The sequence below is a fragment of the Hyperolius riggenbachi genome, chromosome 7 (assembly GCF_040937935.1).
Source record: "Hyperolius riggenbachi isolate aHypRig1 chromosome 7, aHypRig1.pri, whole genome shotgun sequence".
Lineage (NCBI taxonomy): Eukaryota > Metazoa > Chordata > Amphibia > Anura > Hyperoliidae > Hyperolius > Hyperolius riggenbachi.
The window spans coordinates 158,734,760-158,751,348 of record NC_090652.1 but is presented as its reverse complement, the minus strand read 5'-3'; the positions used below and the strand labels follow the sequence as shown (position 1 = coordinate 158,751,348).

General features: G+C 43.1%; 1 protein-coding gene across 1 annotated transcript in view; it reads left to right on the top strand.

Moving 5' to 3' along the window:
- Nucleotides 1-14,762, top strand: part of ERI2 (ERI1 exoribonuclease family member 2) — a 196,613-nt gene extending 181,851 nt beyond the window's left edge. Inside the window, exon 12 of the mRNA XM_068244808.1 lies at nt 10,014-14,762. Within this exon, the coding sequence (XP_068100909.1) occupies nt 10,014-10,279 (266 nt within the window). The 3' untranslated portion in view covers nt 10,280-14,762. The remainder of the gene's footprint in view (nt 1-10,013) is intronic.
- The last annotated feature ends 1,827 nt before the right edge of the window (nt 14,763-16,589 follow it).

The following is a 16,589-nucleotide window of genomic DNA, read 5'->3' as shown; positions in this document are numbered from 1 at the left end:
TTTCATCAGACGTGTGTACGAGCCTTTATGCACAGTACTGTGTTTGCTGTCCCATAGAAAGTTCACCATCCCCTATGCCCTGGAGACATCAGAGATACAGCTTATCAGCATAAAGCCAATTACTATCTAGGCTGCTCAGTGGCTGGGTCTCGGCAGGAGGCAGACAGCTAGGCAATGTAGAGGAGGGTTGGTATCATGCTTGCACCTCATGTGAGGCAGTTGGATTGTGTCTGTGGAAGGGAGAGCAGCTCACGGGTCCTGTGGTTAGCCCAGGATAATCTCCTATGCGGCCAGGAACCAGAGAGGACTTGCTGTAATGCGGAGGGTCCCGTGGCCCTGGACTGTTGTATTCCTCGTTCAGCTGGTGTTGTGGACTTGTCCAATGGATACTGGATGTGGTGAATGGTGAGAACTGCACCTCTTTGTGGAGCTACTGGGACTTGTGTTGTTTTGCCTGTGAAGCTGGGATTGGGACTCTTCTGTGACACTTGTGGATTGTCAAGTAATAGTTTGAACTTTCGTGTGAACTGTGTGCCCAATAAACACCCCGCCAGTGGGGTTTGTTTAATCTGCCACTATATACTGTGTCTCTGGGCTCTGTGGTCTCAGAACCGTCACAGTGTGTATGGGGCTTAAGAAACCAATATTGTTGAAAACATTTTTATCAACAATCTGATATTACAACAATATCTATTTCCTGTAAGTTCTAGGCAAAAGAAAGTTTATATTTTATGTAAGTTTGTATTGCATGTACAGAAAGTAACATTTACACAACATTTCTACAATATAAGACCAAAACCACAGGGGGTAATCCACACAATGAATTAATTAATACAGAGCCGTAGTATAGCTTCCCAAGACCTTGTAAAGTACATCCCACATTAGACCCCCCTCATAGTTCCCATGCTTCCTTACCCAGCCAGCATCAGAGGCAGAAGATTCCCTATCCCCCTCATGCACAGAATGTATTGTTTGTTGACTCCACCCCCTCAGTACACATCACTTTTTTGGGGGGTAAGAGGCTCTATGATTGGCTGAATGAATGCTTTTCAGGAGGTTTAAACTTAACTCCACCTAAGGTCAATTTAGCAGGAAGTGGAGACTATTGCTCAATTCCATGTGCTCAGGGTTAAATGGCTGCCACCTGATGACCATTCTTTGGTTCAGATATAACCTATTTCTTACAGTAGAGCCATTCCACAGAGGTCTTAACAAAGATGCTTAAACTGGGAATGTCAGTTCTGCTGCCCAGTCACTCAGTGAAGGTGAGTCTCAAAGACTAAATTATATTAGACAGGTTTACGTTTTTAATCATTGCCAGCAGACTTACTGACCCTCCAGCATCTTATATCTTTTGTGACTACAGCAAGGGCACCTCTGCACCTGGGATCTCAGTATCTCTCACTTGCTGTGAGCATATCTCCCGTTTTGTGCTGGAGCCTCATCTATTGTACATCAGGGTGTTATTGACTGTTGTGCTGGAGGGATGAGCTTTCCTAATGCTGGAGGTAGCAGATTCCTTAGAAGGGAAGTTTCATTCTGGGGATTCCTGTTTAATCACTGCAGGATCCACACCCATGATACTATCTGTAATTGGGATGCTATTGTAAAGAATATCATTGCGAGAGGTGAGAATGGAGCTGATGTGGGCCCTCAAAGTTTGGAAGCTTGTGAGCCCTTTTGAAGAAAAATATTATAAAAATAAATTTTATATATATATATATATATATATATATATATATATATATATATATATATATATATATATATATATATATATATACACATACAGTATATATATATATATATATATATATATACAGTGGAGGAAATAATTATTTGACCCCTCACTGATTTTGTAAATTTGTCCAATGACAAAGAAATGAAAAGTCTCAGAACAGTATCATTTCAATGGTAGGTTTATTTTAACAGTGGCAGATAGCACATCAAAAGGAAAATCGAAAAAATAACCTTAAATAAAAGATAGCAACTGATTTGCATTTCATTGAGTGAAATAAGTTTTTGAACCCTCTAACAATAAAAGACTTAATACTTAGTGGAAAAACCCTTGTTTGCAAGCACAGAGGTCAAACGTTTCTTGTAATTGATGACCAAGTTTGCACACATTTTAGGAGGAATGTTGGTCCACTCCTCTTTGCAGATCATCTCTAAATCCCTAAGGTTTCAAGGCTGTCTCTGTGCAACTCTGAGGTTGAGCTCCCTCCATAGGTTGTCGTGCTGGAACACCCATCCACGACCCATTTTCAGTTTCCTGGCAGAGGGAAGGAGGTTGTCGTTCAGGATTTCACGATACATGGCTCCATCCATTTTCCAGTTAATGCGATTAAGTTGTCCTGTGCTCTTAGCAGAAAAACACCCCCAAAGCAAAATGTTTCCACCCCCATGCTTGACGGTGGCAACGGTGTTTTGGGGGTCATAGGCAGCATTTTTCTTCCTCCAAACACAGCGAGTTAAGTTAATGCCAAAGAGCTCTATTTTGGTCTCATCAGACCACAGCACCTTCTCCCAGTCACTCACAGAATCATTCAGGTGTTCATTGGCAAACTTCAGACGGGCCTGCACATGTGCCTTCTTGAGCAAGGGGACCTTGCGAGCCCTGCAGGATTTTAATCCATTGCGGTGTAATGTGTTTCCGATGGTTTGTTTTGGTGACTGTGGTCCCTGCTAATTTGAGGTCATTCACTAACTCCTCCCGTGTAGTTCTAGGATGCTTTTTCACCTTTCTCAGAACCATTGACACCCCACCAGGTGAGATCTTGCGTGGAGCCCCAGAGCGAGGTCGATTGATGGTCATTTTGTGCTCCTTCCATTTTCGAACAATCGCACCAACAGTTGTCACCTTCTCTCCCAGCTTCTTGCTAATGGTTTTGTAGCCCATTCCAGCCTTGTGCAGGTCTACAATTTTGTCTCTGACATCCTTGGACAGCTCTTTGGTCTTTCCCATGTTGGAGAGTTTGTAGTCTGCTTGATTGATTGATTCTGTGGACAGGTGTCTTTTATACAGGTGACTAGTTAAGACAGGTGTCCTTAATGAGGGTGACTAATTGAGTAGAAGTGTCTAACCACTCTGTGGGAGCCAGAACTCTTAATGGTTGGTAGGGGTTCAAAAACTTATTTCACTCAATGAAATGCAAATCAGTTGCTATCGTTTATTTAAGGTTATTTTTTCAATTTTCCTTTTGATGTGCTATCTGCCACTGTTAAAATAAACCTACCATTGAAATGATACTGTTCTGAGACTTTTCATTTCTTTGTCATTGGACAAACTTACAAAATCAGTGAGGGGTCAAATAATTATTTCCTCCACTGTATGTATATATATGTATATATGTATGTATATGTGTGTGTATATATATATATATATACATACATACATACATACATACATACATACATACATACATACATACATACATACATACATACATACATACATACATACTATATGAAACACTGGACAGTATTGCCCCATGGTGCACCAAATCGGCAACCAAAAAGCAGAAAGCTAATTGGTTTGACAAAACCATCATGGATCTAAAAAAGAAAGGGCGCAGACTTGAAAGACAGTGGCGTAAATCGGGGTCTGAAGAGCACAAATCTAGCCTAATGCAACACCTCAGACAATACCAACAAGCAATAACCAAGAAAAAATCAGACTTTATCTCGCACAAAATATCTACAGCCAACAACAGAGCTGGTCAACTCTTCCACACAGTGGAATCACTCTGCAATCCTTCCTGCCTAAAAGCCCCAACCACATTCTCCAGGGAAAGGTGTGAAGAATTCTCTGCCTTCTTCACAAACAAGGTGTCTCCCATCCGTGCCAGCATTACACCAACATCAATTGACCACTGGACTTTGCATCTGCCTACTGCCGTACCACCATGGCAAGTCTTTGAAACTCTGAGTGAAGAAGATTTTGGAATGCTCATTCAAAGTCTCCGCCCCACTACCTGCGACCTGGATCCTGGCCCAACTGGATCCTTAATGCAGTGCCCAGAGCTGATCAGGCCAGCACTTCACAAAATCACTCAGTGCTCCTTGCAAAGTGGACTTTTCCCAGAAGAACTAAAGAAAGCGATCATAAAACCCCTCTTGAAGAAACGATCACTAGATCCTGATTCTGTAACCAACTACAGACCGGTGGCGAACTTACCATTCCTATCAAAAGTTATCGAGAAAGTAGTCGCTAACCAGCTGGAAGCCAGGCTTACAGATAACAACATCTTTGATACTTTTCAGTCAGGATTCAGGAAAAGGGACAGCACTGAAATAGCATTAGTCCGAGTAATGAACGATCTACTTACTGCAAGGGACAAGGGTGATTGCTCAATTTTGATTCTTCTTGACTTGTCTGCAGCATTTGATACTGTGGATCATGAAATACTAATCCAGCGACTGAAGAATTACTGTGGCCTAAGGGGTACTGTTCTTAGCTGGTTTCAGACCTTTTTATCTGGCAGGACACGGCAAGTATGTCTGGGCACACACTACTCTAATCCAGTGCCACTTCCCTATGGAGTTCCACAGGGTTCTGTACTATCACCATTACTCTTTGCAGTCTACATGCTCCCACTGGGCAAAATAATCCAGAACTATGGCCTAGGATACCATTGTTATGCAGATGACACACAACTGTATCTGTCCTTCAAGCCTGGCACCCAAGACCCATCAGCATCCATAAATGCGTGTCTAGTGGATTTACAAAATTGGATGAACACCAGCTGGCTGAGGCTGAACTCTGACAAAACAGAGGTGTTGGTGGTAGGTGGTCCACACATGATGGATAAAGTTCAAAACGCTCACCACCTCAAACTAGCAATTGGGGGAGATACTGTACAGTATAAAGACTCTGTGCGAAACCTTGGGGTGATCCTGGATGGAAATCTAAAACTCAAACAGCAGATATCAGCTGTCGTCAAGTCTTCCTTCTTCCATCTAAGAAATATAGCAAAAATCAAACACCTTATCCCAGCTGAAGACCTACCTGCCCTGGTTCATGCATTTGTATCCTCCCGCCTAGACTACTGCAACGCCCTGCTCATCGGATCTACAGAAAAGGTTCTGTGCCCCTTACAGCTAGTACAGAATGCTGCAGCCAGACTCCTAACCAATGCCCCCCGCAGCTCACACATCACCCCAGTACTGCAAACTCTTCACTGGTTACCAGTAAAATGGAGAATCAATTTTAAGATCTGCCTGCTGACATTCAAGGCTCTACACCACATGGGACCCAAATACATAGTGGATCTATTGGAACTTTATGCCCCTCCACGCACCCTCCGCTCTGCCAACAAGATGAAGCTGATTATTCCCAGGATACACTTAACATTTGGTGCTTGGGCCTTTTCCTACGCCGCCCCTACTCTATGGAACTCACTTCCACAATCAGTACGAGAGGCTCCCTCTCTGGACAGCTTTAAAAAAAGGCTAAAAACTCACTTCTTTTCCCGAGCCTTTGAGACGGCATAATGCAGGGTCACAGCGCTTTGAGTCCCCAGGGAGAAAAGCGCTATATAAATATTATTGTTATTGTTACTTACATACATACATACATACATACATACATACATACATACATACATACATACACACAGACCAAAAGTTTGGACACGCCTTCTCATTCATAGCTTTTTCTTTATTTTTATGACTATGAACATTGTAGATTCACACTGAAGGCGTCCAAACTATGATTTTAACACATGTGGAAGTATAGTACATAACCAGAAAGTGTGAAACTGAAAGTATGTCATATTCTATGTTCTTCAAAGTAGCCACCTTTTGCTTTGATTACTGCTTTGCATGCTCTTGGCATTCTCTTGATGAGCTTCAAGAGGTAGTCACCTGAAATGGTCTTCCAACAGTCTTGAAGGAGTTCCCAGAGATGCTTAGCACTTGTTGTCCCTTTTGCCTTCACTCTGCGGTCCAGCTCACCCCCAAACCATCTCGCTTGGGTTCAGGTCTGGTGACTGTGGAGACCAGGTCATCTGGCGCAGCACCCCATCACTCTCCTTCCTGGTCAAATAGCCCTTACACAGCCTGGAGGTGTGTTCGGGGTCATTGTCATGTTGAAAAATAAATGATGGTCCAACTAAACGCAAACCGGATGGAATAGCATGCTGCTGCAAGATGCAATGGTAGCCATGCTAGTTCAGTATGCCTTCAATTTTGAATAAATTCCCAACAGTGTCAACAGCAAAGCACCCTCACACCATCACACCTCCTCCATGCTTCATGGTGGGAACCAGGCATGTAGAGACCATCCGTTCACCTTTTCTGCATCACACAAAGATACGGTGGTTGGAACCAAAAATCTCAAATTTGGACTCATCAGACCAAAGCACAGATTTCCACTGGTCTAATGTCCATTCCTTGTGTTCTTTAGCCCAAACAAGTCTCTTCTGCTTGTCCTTAGCAGTGGTTTCCTAGCAGATATTTTACCATGAAGGCCTGATTCACACAGTCTCCTCTTAACAGTTGTTCTAGAGATGTGTCTGCTGCTAGAACTCTGTGCGGCATTGACCTGGTCTCTAATCTGAGCTGATGTTAACCTGTGATTTATGAGGCTGGGGACTCGGATGAACTTATCCTCTGCAGCAGAGGTGACTCTTGGTCTTCCTTTCCTGGGGCGGTCCGCATGTGAGCCAGTTTCTTTGTAGCGTTTGATGGTTTTTGAAACTGCACTTGGGGACACTTTCAAAGTTTTCCCAATTTTTCGGACTGACTGACCTTCATTTCTTAAAGTAATGATGGCCACTCATTTTTCTTTACTTAGCTGCTTTTTTCTTGCCATAATACAAATTCTAACAGTCTATTCAGTAGGACTCTCAGCTGTGTATCCACCTGACTTCTCCGCAACACAACTGACAAACCTGACAGGGCACACCTGTGAAGTGAAAACCATTTCAGGTGACTACCTCTTGAAGCTCATCAAGAGAATGCCAAGAGTGTGCAATGCAGTAATCAAAGCAAAAGGTGGCTACTTTGAAGAACCTAGAATATGACATATTTTCAGTTGTTTCACACTTTTTGGTTATGTACTATACTTCCACATGTGCTAATTCATAGTTTGGATGCCTTCAGTGTGAATCTACAATGTTCATAGTCATGAAAATAAAGAAAACTCTTTGAATGAGGAAGTGTCCAAACTTTTGGTCTGTACTGTGTGTGTGTGTGTGTGTATGTATGTATGTATGTATGTATGTATGTATGTATGAGTAAGTCGATATACACACACACACACACACACACACACACACACACACACACACACACACACACACACACACACACACACACACACACACACACACACACACACACACACACACACAGTAAAGTTTTTTTGCACAAATGTGGCCATGAACACCTAATACCTCTCAGTTGGAAAGTGAATCTTTATTGAACATACACAGCCGCTGATAGACACCTTCCACGACCAAAAACACAGACAGAGATAAAAACTATTTCTGCGCAGAAATAACACATAAAACCAAGGTGCCAACCCACACTTCCCCTAGTACCATACTCTAGGCTTCTGTGCATGGAGTCCGTCATAAACTCTCTGCTCCATGCACACAAGCCCAGCCCACCCACAGCTCTCACTCCACCCAGCACCAAGCATACAGCAGCTGCCTCCCCCTAATGGGGATAAGTCCTTAGATGTTAAGCAGTAGCAAGCAAGCGTATTTAGTAAGCATCAGAAGATGAAAACGAAAAGAGATTTGAAATCACGAATCTTGGAACATTTTCGTGAGATTGAAGAGGGAGAGGTGGAAATGCCCCTATACAAACATTATAGAGAACAACATGGCGCCTCATTAAGGGGCACTAAGGTTAAGGCTATATACAAATTAAACCTTTCTGAGAGGAGGGGGGATTTTGATGATGTGCTTTTGGGCAAAGAATCGATGTGGATTTACAGGCTAAACACTATTGAACCCCATGGCTTCAACTCTGACCTGAATTTAACCCCCTTCTTGAGACAGATTGCCTACAAATAAGACAGACAAAAAGAGGTCATCTTTAGTGGTATTAGAGAGGACCTAATATGAGACAAAAGGGATGTAAAGAATAAAAGGAAGACAAATAAGTCTCAAAATAGCAGATGATCCCTTGTACAGACCCCTCTTGTATAAAAATGTCCACAATACCTAACCCATGGATCCCATGCCCCAGGGGGGTGGAGTAGTGGGGGTAAAGGGTATAAATGGATAGTGAGAATGTGGTCTGAATGAATGAGGGACCAGAAATGAAAATGTATTGGAAGTACTACAGCTACCCACTAGATGGCAGTGGAGTGGAATAGAAAACGCCAGTTAAACTGTGAAATGTTATTATATAAAAAATATGGCTGTATAAGATGACGAAATAGCTACAAGGTTTGAGATGTGAACCACTCAATAAGAGAAGCTGACCTGGCGGAAGAAAATTTAGCATGTTTACCTGTGAACCCGGCATGGACTACCTATAGCAATAAAGCTGTGTTGAAATGAACAAAAAATGACATCACCATGGAGGCGTGTGTCATGCTGTGAAGGAAATGATCCTTCGTATAAAGAGGCGAACACTGTGTGCACTGACCACACCCTGAGGAAGCGTCATGTGACGCGAAACGTTGGTGGGAGGAGCCAATCGCCACACCATGCGGACTTAGCGTTCCCCACTGCCCGCAGCATCGCAGCCCAAAAGCGCCTGTCAACCACATCTTGACCTGACAAGGCAATGCGGAGGCGCGTACCAAGCGTACCTATACCTGATGTATTTACAGCGGAGGAGATGAACCAGTATATAATCAGCATATAGAGACTTTGCGTGTGCGGAGGCTCGGTGACATTCAGCCGCCCCCCCAGGACTGTAGATGGGAATGTCCTGCCTGCTACTCCTCCGGGTAATCTGCTAATGACACCTGGAGTGGAGGGAATCATAGCGGTGGACTGGCCTGTGGACAAGGGGAGAGGAGTGGAACAGAAGGGTGAACCGAGCCACCTCAGATCGTGGAGCACTGCAAGTATAACAAGTCCTTGTGTGTCACTGATGAACTATGGGATATTGATGTCTGGTTGAGATTGCTTTCTGCTTCATATATCAGCACTTTGGCTCAAATCTCCTGATGCTTACTAAATACGCTTGCTTGCTACTGCTTAACATCTAAGGACTTATCCCCATTAGGGGGAGGCAGCTGCTGTATGCTTGGTGCTGGGTGGAGTGAGAGCTGTGGGTGGGCTGGGCTTGTGTGCATGGAGCAGAGAGTTTATGACGGACTCCATGCACAGAAGCCTAGAGTATGGTACTAGGGGAAGTGTGGGTTGGCACCTTGGTTTTATGTGTTATTTCTGCGCAGAAATAGTTTTTATCTCTGTCTGTGTTTTTGGTCGTGGAAGGTGTCTATCAGCGGCTGTGTATGTTCAATAAAGATTCACTTTCCAACTGAGAGGTATTAGGTGTTCATGGCCACATTTGTGCAAAAAAACTTTACTATGTAATCATACTGGCTACACAAAATCACCAGTTGGGTTCATAATAATTATAGTGAGTATTCTGAGCATATATGTTGCAGCCCCATGGCAAAAATTTCCTACCTCTTGACACACACACACACACCCATAATTATTCATAAGCCCCGGGTAAATCGTTACTTATTTTCATCTCTGGTACACTGTAAAAGCATGGCTGCACATCCAGAACCACTGGTATATGGCGTTTGGTCTCTTTTAGCTCTTTATACCTTCTAGGTGGTTCTGGTTGCCATGAGATGTCTGGGTATTCCACAGTACTGGTGGGAGTTGATTATCATCAGTTTGTGCAAAAAACAGACACCAGAAGCACCCAGTACGCCCAAATTGCATGCAATGCTAATAAAAGCCTGCATTGAAGAGCTAATTGATTAGATCCCAACTTTATGCACACAATAGTGTCACACACAGATGCTTAGAATTTTTGTTTGCCTTATCTCAGAGATTGGAAATTAATTTTCTACTTTGTGTTTTCAGGAATTGTTGGCAGTCTGAACCCAGAGAACAAGGTTGATCTCAGCAATCCAGAGTACACAGTTGTGGTGGAAATTATCAAAAGCATATGCTGTTTGAGTGTAGTGAAGGACTATTCTCTGTTTAGGAAATATAACCTCCAGGAAGTAGTCAAGCCTAAGGAGGAGAAACCACAACAACAATCAGCAGATGAGAAGAAAGAAGAAACAGAAGGACAGAACAAGGACGAGCCACCTCCTCCTACTGACACCTCAGCACATCAGGAATAGCACTAAACACTGCGATAAATCATCACTGACCAAACTGCCACTTTTATTATGTTTTGTGGATTCTCTGTAGATCCTATATGACCACTTGTAGAATAAGCTTTTTTTGTTTTTATTAGAATATTCTTCTTTCCAAACATGTTTCAAGTGTATTATGAATATTATTGGGCAGCTATTATGAAATTTCAGTTTAGAGGACAACTGTAACCTTTTAAAACAAAAAAAAAAAAGTTAGATACTCACCTGAGAGGAGAGAAGGCTCTGGATCCCTTAGAGCCTTCCTGTCCCTCTCTATGTCCCCTCAATCCACCGCCGGGGCCCGTGTTCAGATCTCCCGTCGGCTGCATCTTTGGGTTTCCAAGTACTTCCGAAGATGTGGCTCTGTACTGTGCATGCGCAAGTCCGCTCTTGCACATGCGCAGTACAGAGCAGCTTTTCTTCAGAAGTACTCTGAGACCTGAGTACTTCTGTGGTCTTCCAAGGAGCCCCGAAGAAGGCTTCTTTGTCATTCATTCGGAGGCTGGAATGGGGGACCCTGCAGTGGAACAAGGAGATGCAGAGAGAAACGGGGAGGCTCTAAAGAATCTAGAGCCTTCTCTCCTCTTAGGGGGTATCTAACTTTTTTTTTTATTATTTATTTTTTAGCTTATAGTTGTCCTTTCAGAAAAGCTGCAAAAGTGCAACAAATGGTTTGCTTTTTATTCTGCAAAAAGAGGCATGGTACATTAACATTATACAGTATTGTGCTTTGTTGGTATTATAATGCTTTTCAGCATCCAGTAACTGCATCCTTGCAGTGCTCCTTTGCTGTGCTTCTGACTTGTAAGAGCAGTGATTGGTTGCTGGATCTATCGACCTTCCACATAATAGTGTCACTTGTCATGTTTGGTGTGCTTGCTTGCATTGTGTCTGTCTACACTGAATTATAGAAGAATGATATACAGTAAAAGGCTCTAGGAATAGCGTAACCCACTGTGCTGGAGCTACTGTGTATATACAGCATGCTGGAGCTACTGTGTATATACAGCAAATGGAACCCTAAAAATTGCTTGCAAATAACAATTAAGCCATCATTCAGTAAACTGTTCTTCCTTTTTTTTCCACTTATTTTTTTCCTCATCTTAACCTGGTTAGCATCTAGCAAGTAAGAATGTAAGAGAAGTCATCTCAAAATTGAGTTAATCTCAAACAAGTTATTTTGATCACATTTTGGATGCTTAGGGCTAAAACTGTATTTTATTGGTAAAGGGTAAAGGCATCTCCTGTAAGAATACACGGGAGAAAAGTTTACTGAATTAGGACCACAACTCCTACTCTTCACAAACTTTTGCTTACTACATTTCCTTTTTACTAGTAATTTTTCCTCCGCAGTAGGAAGTTTGGCCTATTCAGTTTTTTAGTTAGTTTGGTAACAAAGTAGGGTGGAGGAGGCACCCCAAAAATCTTCTACAGTAGTAACCAAAAATAAATATTACCTCCAAGTAAGGACAATCACCTATATATGGGGTAAAAGGTAATTTATTGGTAAAGACACTTAGGCTGCTTACACACAGGGACGTTACAGGCACACGTTAGTGCAGCCTGTAACGCTCCCCCAACGTACAGCAATGTAACACAAGTGGGCTGTTCACACTGCCCACGTTGCGTTACATGTAACGCTGCACGTTCTTCCGAAAGTGCAGCATGTTACAGCGGCTTAAGCCGCTTTAGACTGTTTGCACATGCTCAGTCATGTTGGGGAGGAGCGAAGAGCGGCCAGGAACATGGCTAATTAATATTCACTGCACATTGTGATGTGCAGTGTTTACTTCCTGGTGTGACCGCTCTGTGCGGCGATTGGCCGGCGGGACCACGTGATGCCGCATGCGTCCAAGAGTACGCATCACGGCATCACGGACGCCAGAGTGAGCTGCACAACGCGGCTCACTCTGACGTCCACATCGAAGAGCACCAGGCCTTGCGTTAGGTGCACGTTATGCGACCTTAATGTAGCACCTTACGCAACGTCTTGGTGTGCAAGTAGCCTAAAAGATAATGCGTTTTTCTGCTTACTCAGATCAGTTCAGATCAGGCTGAACTGCTTGTTTGTCAAGGAGTGGAGTTCAGCTGCCCAGCTCCTGGCCACAAGCACCATACGACTGCAATTACATGCAGCTGAATAGCAACGTTCCCTAAAAACACGTGGATATGTGCCGGCGTTACCCGGCAAGAAAAATATCTCGGGCAACCGTGCACAGATGTCAGATACAACTACATGTGGGGCACACCTGTCCACTGCCTGTGCCAAGCTCTAGAAAGTGCCCGGTTGGTGGATGAGAGCAACTAACAAGTGGTGAATGCACTGCCTTCAGCTGCCTGTGGAAGAGAGGGCTTGATGTGCAGAGAAGAAAGGGATCTGCTGGAGCTGCAATTTATAGTGTGTTCCAGGAATATGTGTGAGGTGGTAGAATATGCAGTTCTGTACATGCTTATGTTTACTATTATGTGGAAATAAATAACAGATTTCAGAAATACTTTATATTTCAACCACCAGCCCATACCAAAACTGATATTATTTTGAAAAACAAAATATTTAAAGTTCAGAACATTAGTCGCACAGATAGGAGTCTTATATTGTTTCTAGTACAAGAAGAGTTAAGAAACTTTACTTGTTATCTATGCAAAAGAGCCTCTATGAGCTCTCGTTTCGTCGGCTACAGTGCTGTTTTCTGAGGCACTTTTACCTCAAAGAAACAATGTCAGGCAGCTTCAGATAAGATTTTCTTTTTTTTAAGGGAAGTTTAAAGGGTCATTATTCCTGAATAAAATACAGTGTGGTTTGTAAATTGAAAATGTAATAGAATGATGCAATGCTATGAAAAAAAAGAGCTATATAATTGAAAGTAAAAACACAAGACTCTTTTTCTTTGCTATTAACCTCCTTGCCGGTTATCCTGAACTCAGTTCGGGGTAACCTGCGCAGGAGGATTGCTCAGGCCCCGCTGGGCCGATTTGCATAATTTTTTTTTGTTACAAGCAGCTAGCACTTTGCTAGCTGCTTGTAACTTCCGATCGCCGCCGATCCACCGCAATCGAGGCGATCGGAGTGGGTGGGGGGATGCCGCCGCTCAGCGGCTATCATGTAGCGAGCCCTCGGCTCACTACATGATTTAAAAAAAAAAAAAAACCTCCTGCGCTGCCTCCTTGCCGGAGGAATTGAACCGGCAAGGAGGTTAATGTTCTATGAATTACACATACAATTAATTCTATCATAAGTTTTTTTTTTTCCCCTCTTCAGTGTCACTTTAATAATGTTTTTTTATCCCTTTGCTCTAATTACTACTCGCTGAATGAATTAGATTCATTTTTAATATGATGAACATTTTTTGGGAAAATTAACCAGGCTGGTCTCTTACATGTGTATATGTGGAACTGCAGTAAAGCTTGCTTGCTGCTCTTTGTAAATTCAGCTTAATCCCAGGACTTCATTCACATCTTTTGTTGTGTTAAGACTGATGAGTTTTTTTCCCTCAGAATCCTTTTGTGTTTAAAGGAAAACTGTAGCAAGAGGGTTATGGAGGCTGCCATGTTTATTTCCTTCTAAACAATACCAGTTGCCTGGCTATCCGCTGATCCTCTGCCTCTAATACCTTTAGCCATAGACCCTGAACAAGCATGCAGCAGATCAGGTGTTTCTGACATTATTGTCAGATCTGCCAAGATTAGCTGCATGCTTGTTTCTGGTGTTATTCAAACACTACTGCAGCCAAATAAATCAGCAGGGCTGACAGGCAACTGGTATTATTTAAAAGGAAATAAATATGGCAGACTCCATATTCTTCTCACTACAGTTGTCCTTTAAAGATAACCCATTTTGTCCTTGCAGATGCAAATAATGTGTTTCTCTTGTTATCTCCAGACTTTAAGGGCCCTTTTCCACCAGCGCAATCGCAAAAACGCAAACCGCTAGCGATTTTACAATCGCTACGGTTTGCTTTTTAACATAGGAATCGCGGTAGGTCATTTCCACTACCGCGATTCGCTTTTTACGCGAACGCGCGGCGGATCGATATTTGCCGCGATTTTGCTATGCAGTGCATAGCATAGCAAAATCGCGGCCGTGAACGTCGGGGAATCGCCGGTAATTGCGATTCAGCAATCGCTAGCGTTCAGCGTGAACGCTAGCGACTGCAAGTGGAAAAGGGCCCTAAGTGTGAATGAGATGACTAAAGAGTGTGCAGCTAACAAATCTTATTCCCATACAGTGCTAAATCCAATGACACTTCATGGAGTTCATATGTAAAGTAGTATTGCTATATTTTAACGATTTTAGTTTTGAACTAGAACATTATATTATCACCCTGATAGCAGTGAAATGTTTTGAGAAATGTTTGTTGTGATCCCATGAGCCTAGCGAATGGTGTGGCACAGAATATGTAGTTATGCGTGGTGTGTATTAGTGATACATTTGTGCTGTTTGTAAATAAATATTACTTTTTTGTTTTTACATTGCATATTTTTTTTTTTTATCATATGTTTCAGTCAGACATGTTACGGTAGTATAGTGGTAGTGGGTGCAGTTTTCACATGAGTAGCCAGTGAATAAAACCATGACTTGGGGAGTAAGATAGCGGCGTCCTTCCAGAGGCTTTGTGGCACTAGCTATCACATTCCTAACTTATCCAACTGCCCAGTAGCCCAACAATGAAAATAGCCAAAACAGGGAAGGGCAGATCTAGGGGTCGAGCCTTTGACCAGGGTTTCAATCCCAGCACAGGCCAGTACTTAAAACAGTAAGGAGTCTTTGGGCAAGGCTCCTTAATGCTCCTGGTCACCCATGGAGAACATCCTAATTGGCTGCAACTCTGAAGCACTTTGAGTCTGCCAGGAGAAATGTGACATATAAATGTTATGTCTAGTCTTTATTTTACTGCGTAGGTTGTGTTCAGCTACCCTATACTGGCAGTCCCCTGCTCGCACATGAATTGAGTTACAACATTTCAGACTTACAAAACTGTCTTCATGTACAAAATATACAATACTTTTTTATTATTGCATAATTTTTGTTGTTAAATGTTACGATATTCTATGAAAGTTAAAATTAGTTGAAAACACTTTAAGTACTGTAAGCCCAGCCCCCCCCCCCCCGCCCCCCCAAGTCTCACCTGGGGCTTCTCTCGGTCCCCCACAGACAGTACTTTGCCCGTGCCGGGACAAAACGGTCCTCCAGCGCAGTATTCTCCAGGCGACGAGCAGGATGTAGGACACGTGCAGCCAGGGCCATGCAGGTGCAGTGGCTTGCGACATTAATCGCAAAAAGTTTTGTCCCGGCCTGGGCACAGAATGTCTTCGAGGGACCGGTAGAAGCCCCAGAATGAGTTTTGTTTTTTTAGGACTTACAATACTCCTTTAATAAAAAGCACATTGAAAACAACCAAGAACAGAGTTTATACAATATGTCTAAATCCAGAGTTGTCTGAAAGTACATCATTAATCAATGTTTTACCATGATTAATCTCTTGCCGATAACGTAACGCCAATGGGCGTGAACATGGCGGCAGCCCCAGGACCGCCTAACGGGGAAGAGGTTGCAGGAAATCTCCACTTAAATGACAGAGTTCTGCTCTGCCATCAGTCTCCCAGCAGCGATTTCCGATAGAAGACTGTCTAATTACTCTGTACAGCACTATGATCTAAGGCAGTGCTGTACTGAGGACAGTCGTTTGACTGGGCTGTCCCCCTGGGAGGCAGGAGAGCGATCGGCTTTCATCGGCTGATGCCTAGGACCGCCAATCGCGTTGATTGGCTGGTGGGGGGAGGGAGGGAGAACTGGGGACAAAAAAAAAAAAAAAGCTGTATTAGGGGGAAAAAACAAATATTTATAAAACAGATTAAACATTGGGGGAGTGATCTGTGCCTACCAACAGGGAGGGGGGGGGGGGGGGGGGGTTGGGGGGAATCACTTGTGTGCTGAGTTGTATGGCCTTGCAGCGAGGCCTTAAAGCTGCAGTAGTCTAAAGTGAAAAAAAAAATAGCCTAGTCACTAAGGGGGTGTAAGCCTACGGTCCTCAAGTGGTTACCACAGGACTCGACTTACAAACAAATGCAAATTAAACTCTCCCAGAACTGAACCTGCGTGTAAGAAGTAAACGTGAAAATTTGCAAGTGAAACTGCTGGACGAGTTAGACTTGTCCATACTGCCAGGGAGGTTAAAGAAAAAGAATACATTCTGACAATTTTTAGGCAATGTATCAATCAGTGGTTGGATAGTGTACTGGTTAAAGGGACCTTGAGCTGTGTAATAAAATAAAAAATGGGACATACCTGGGGCTT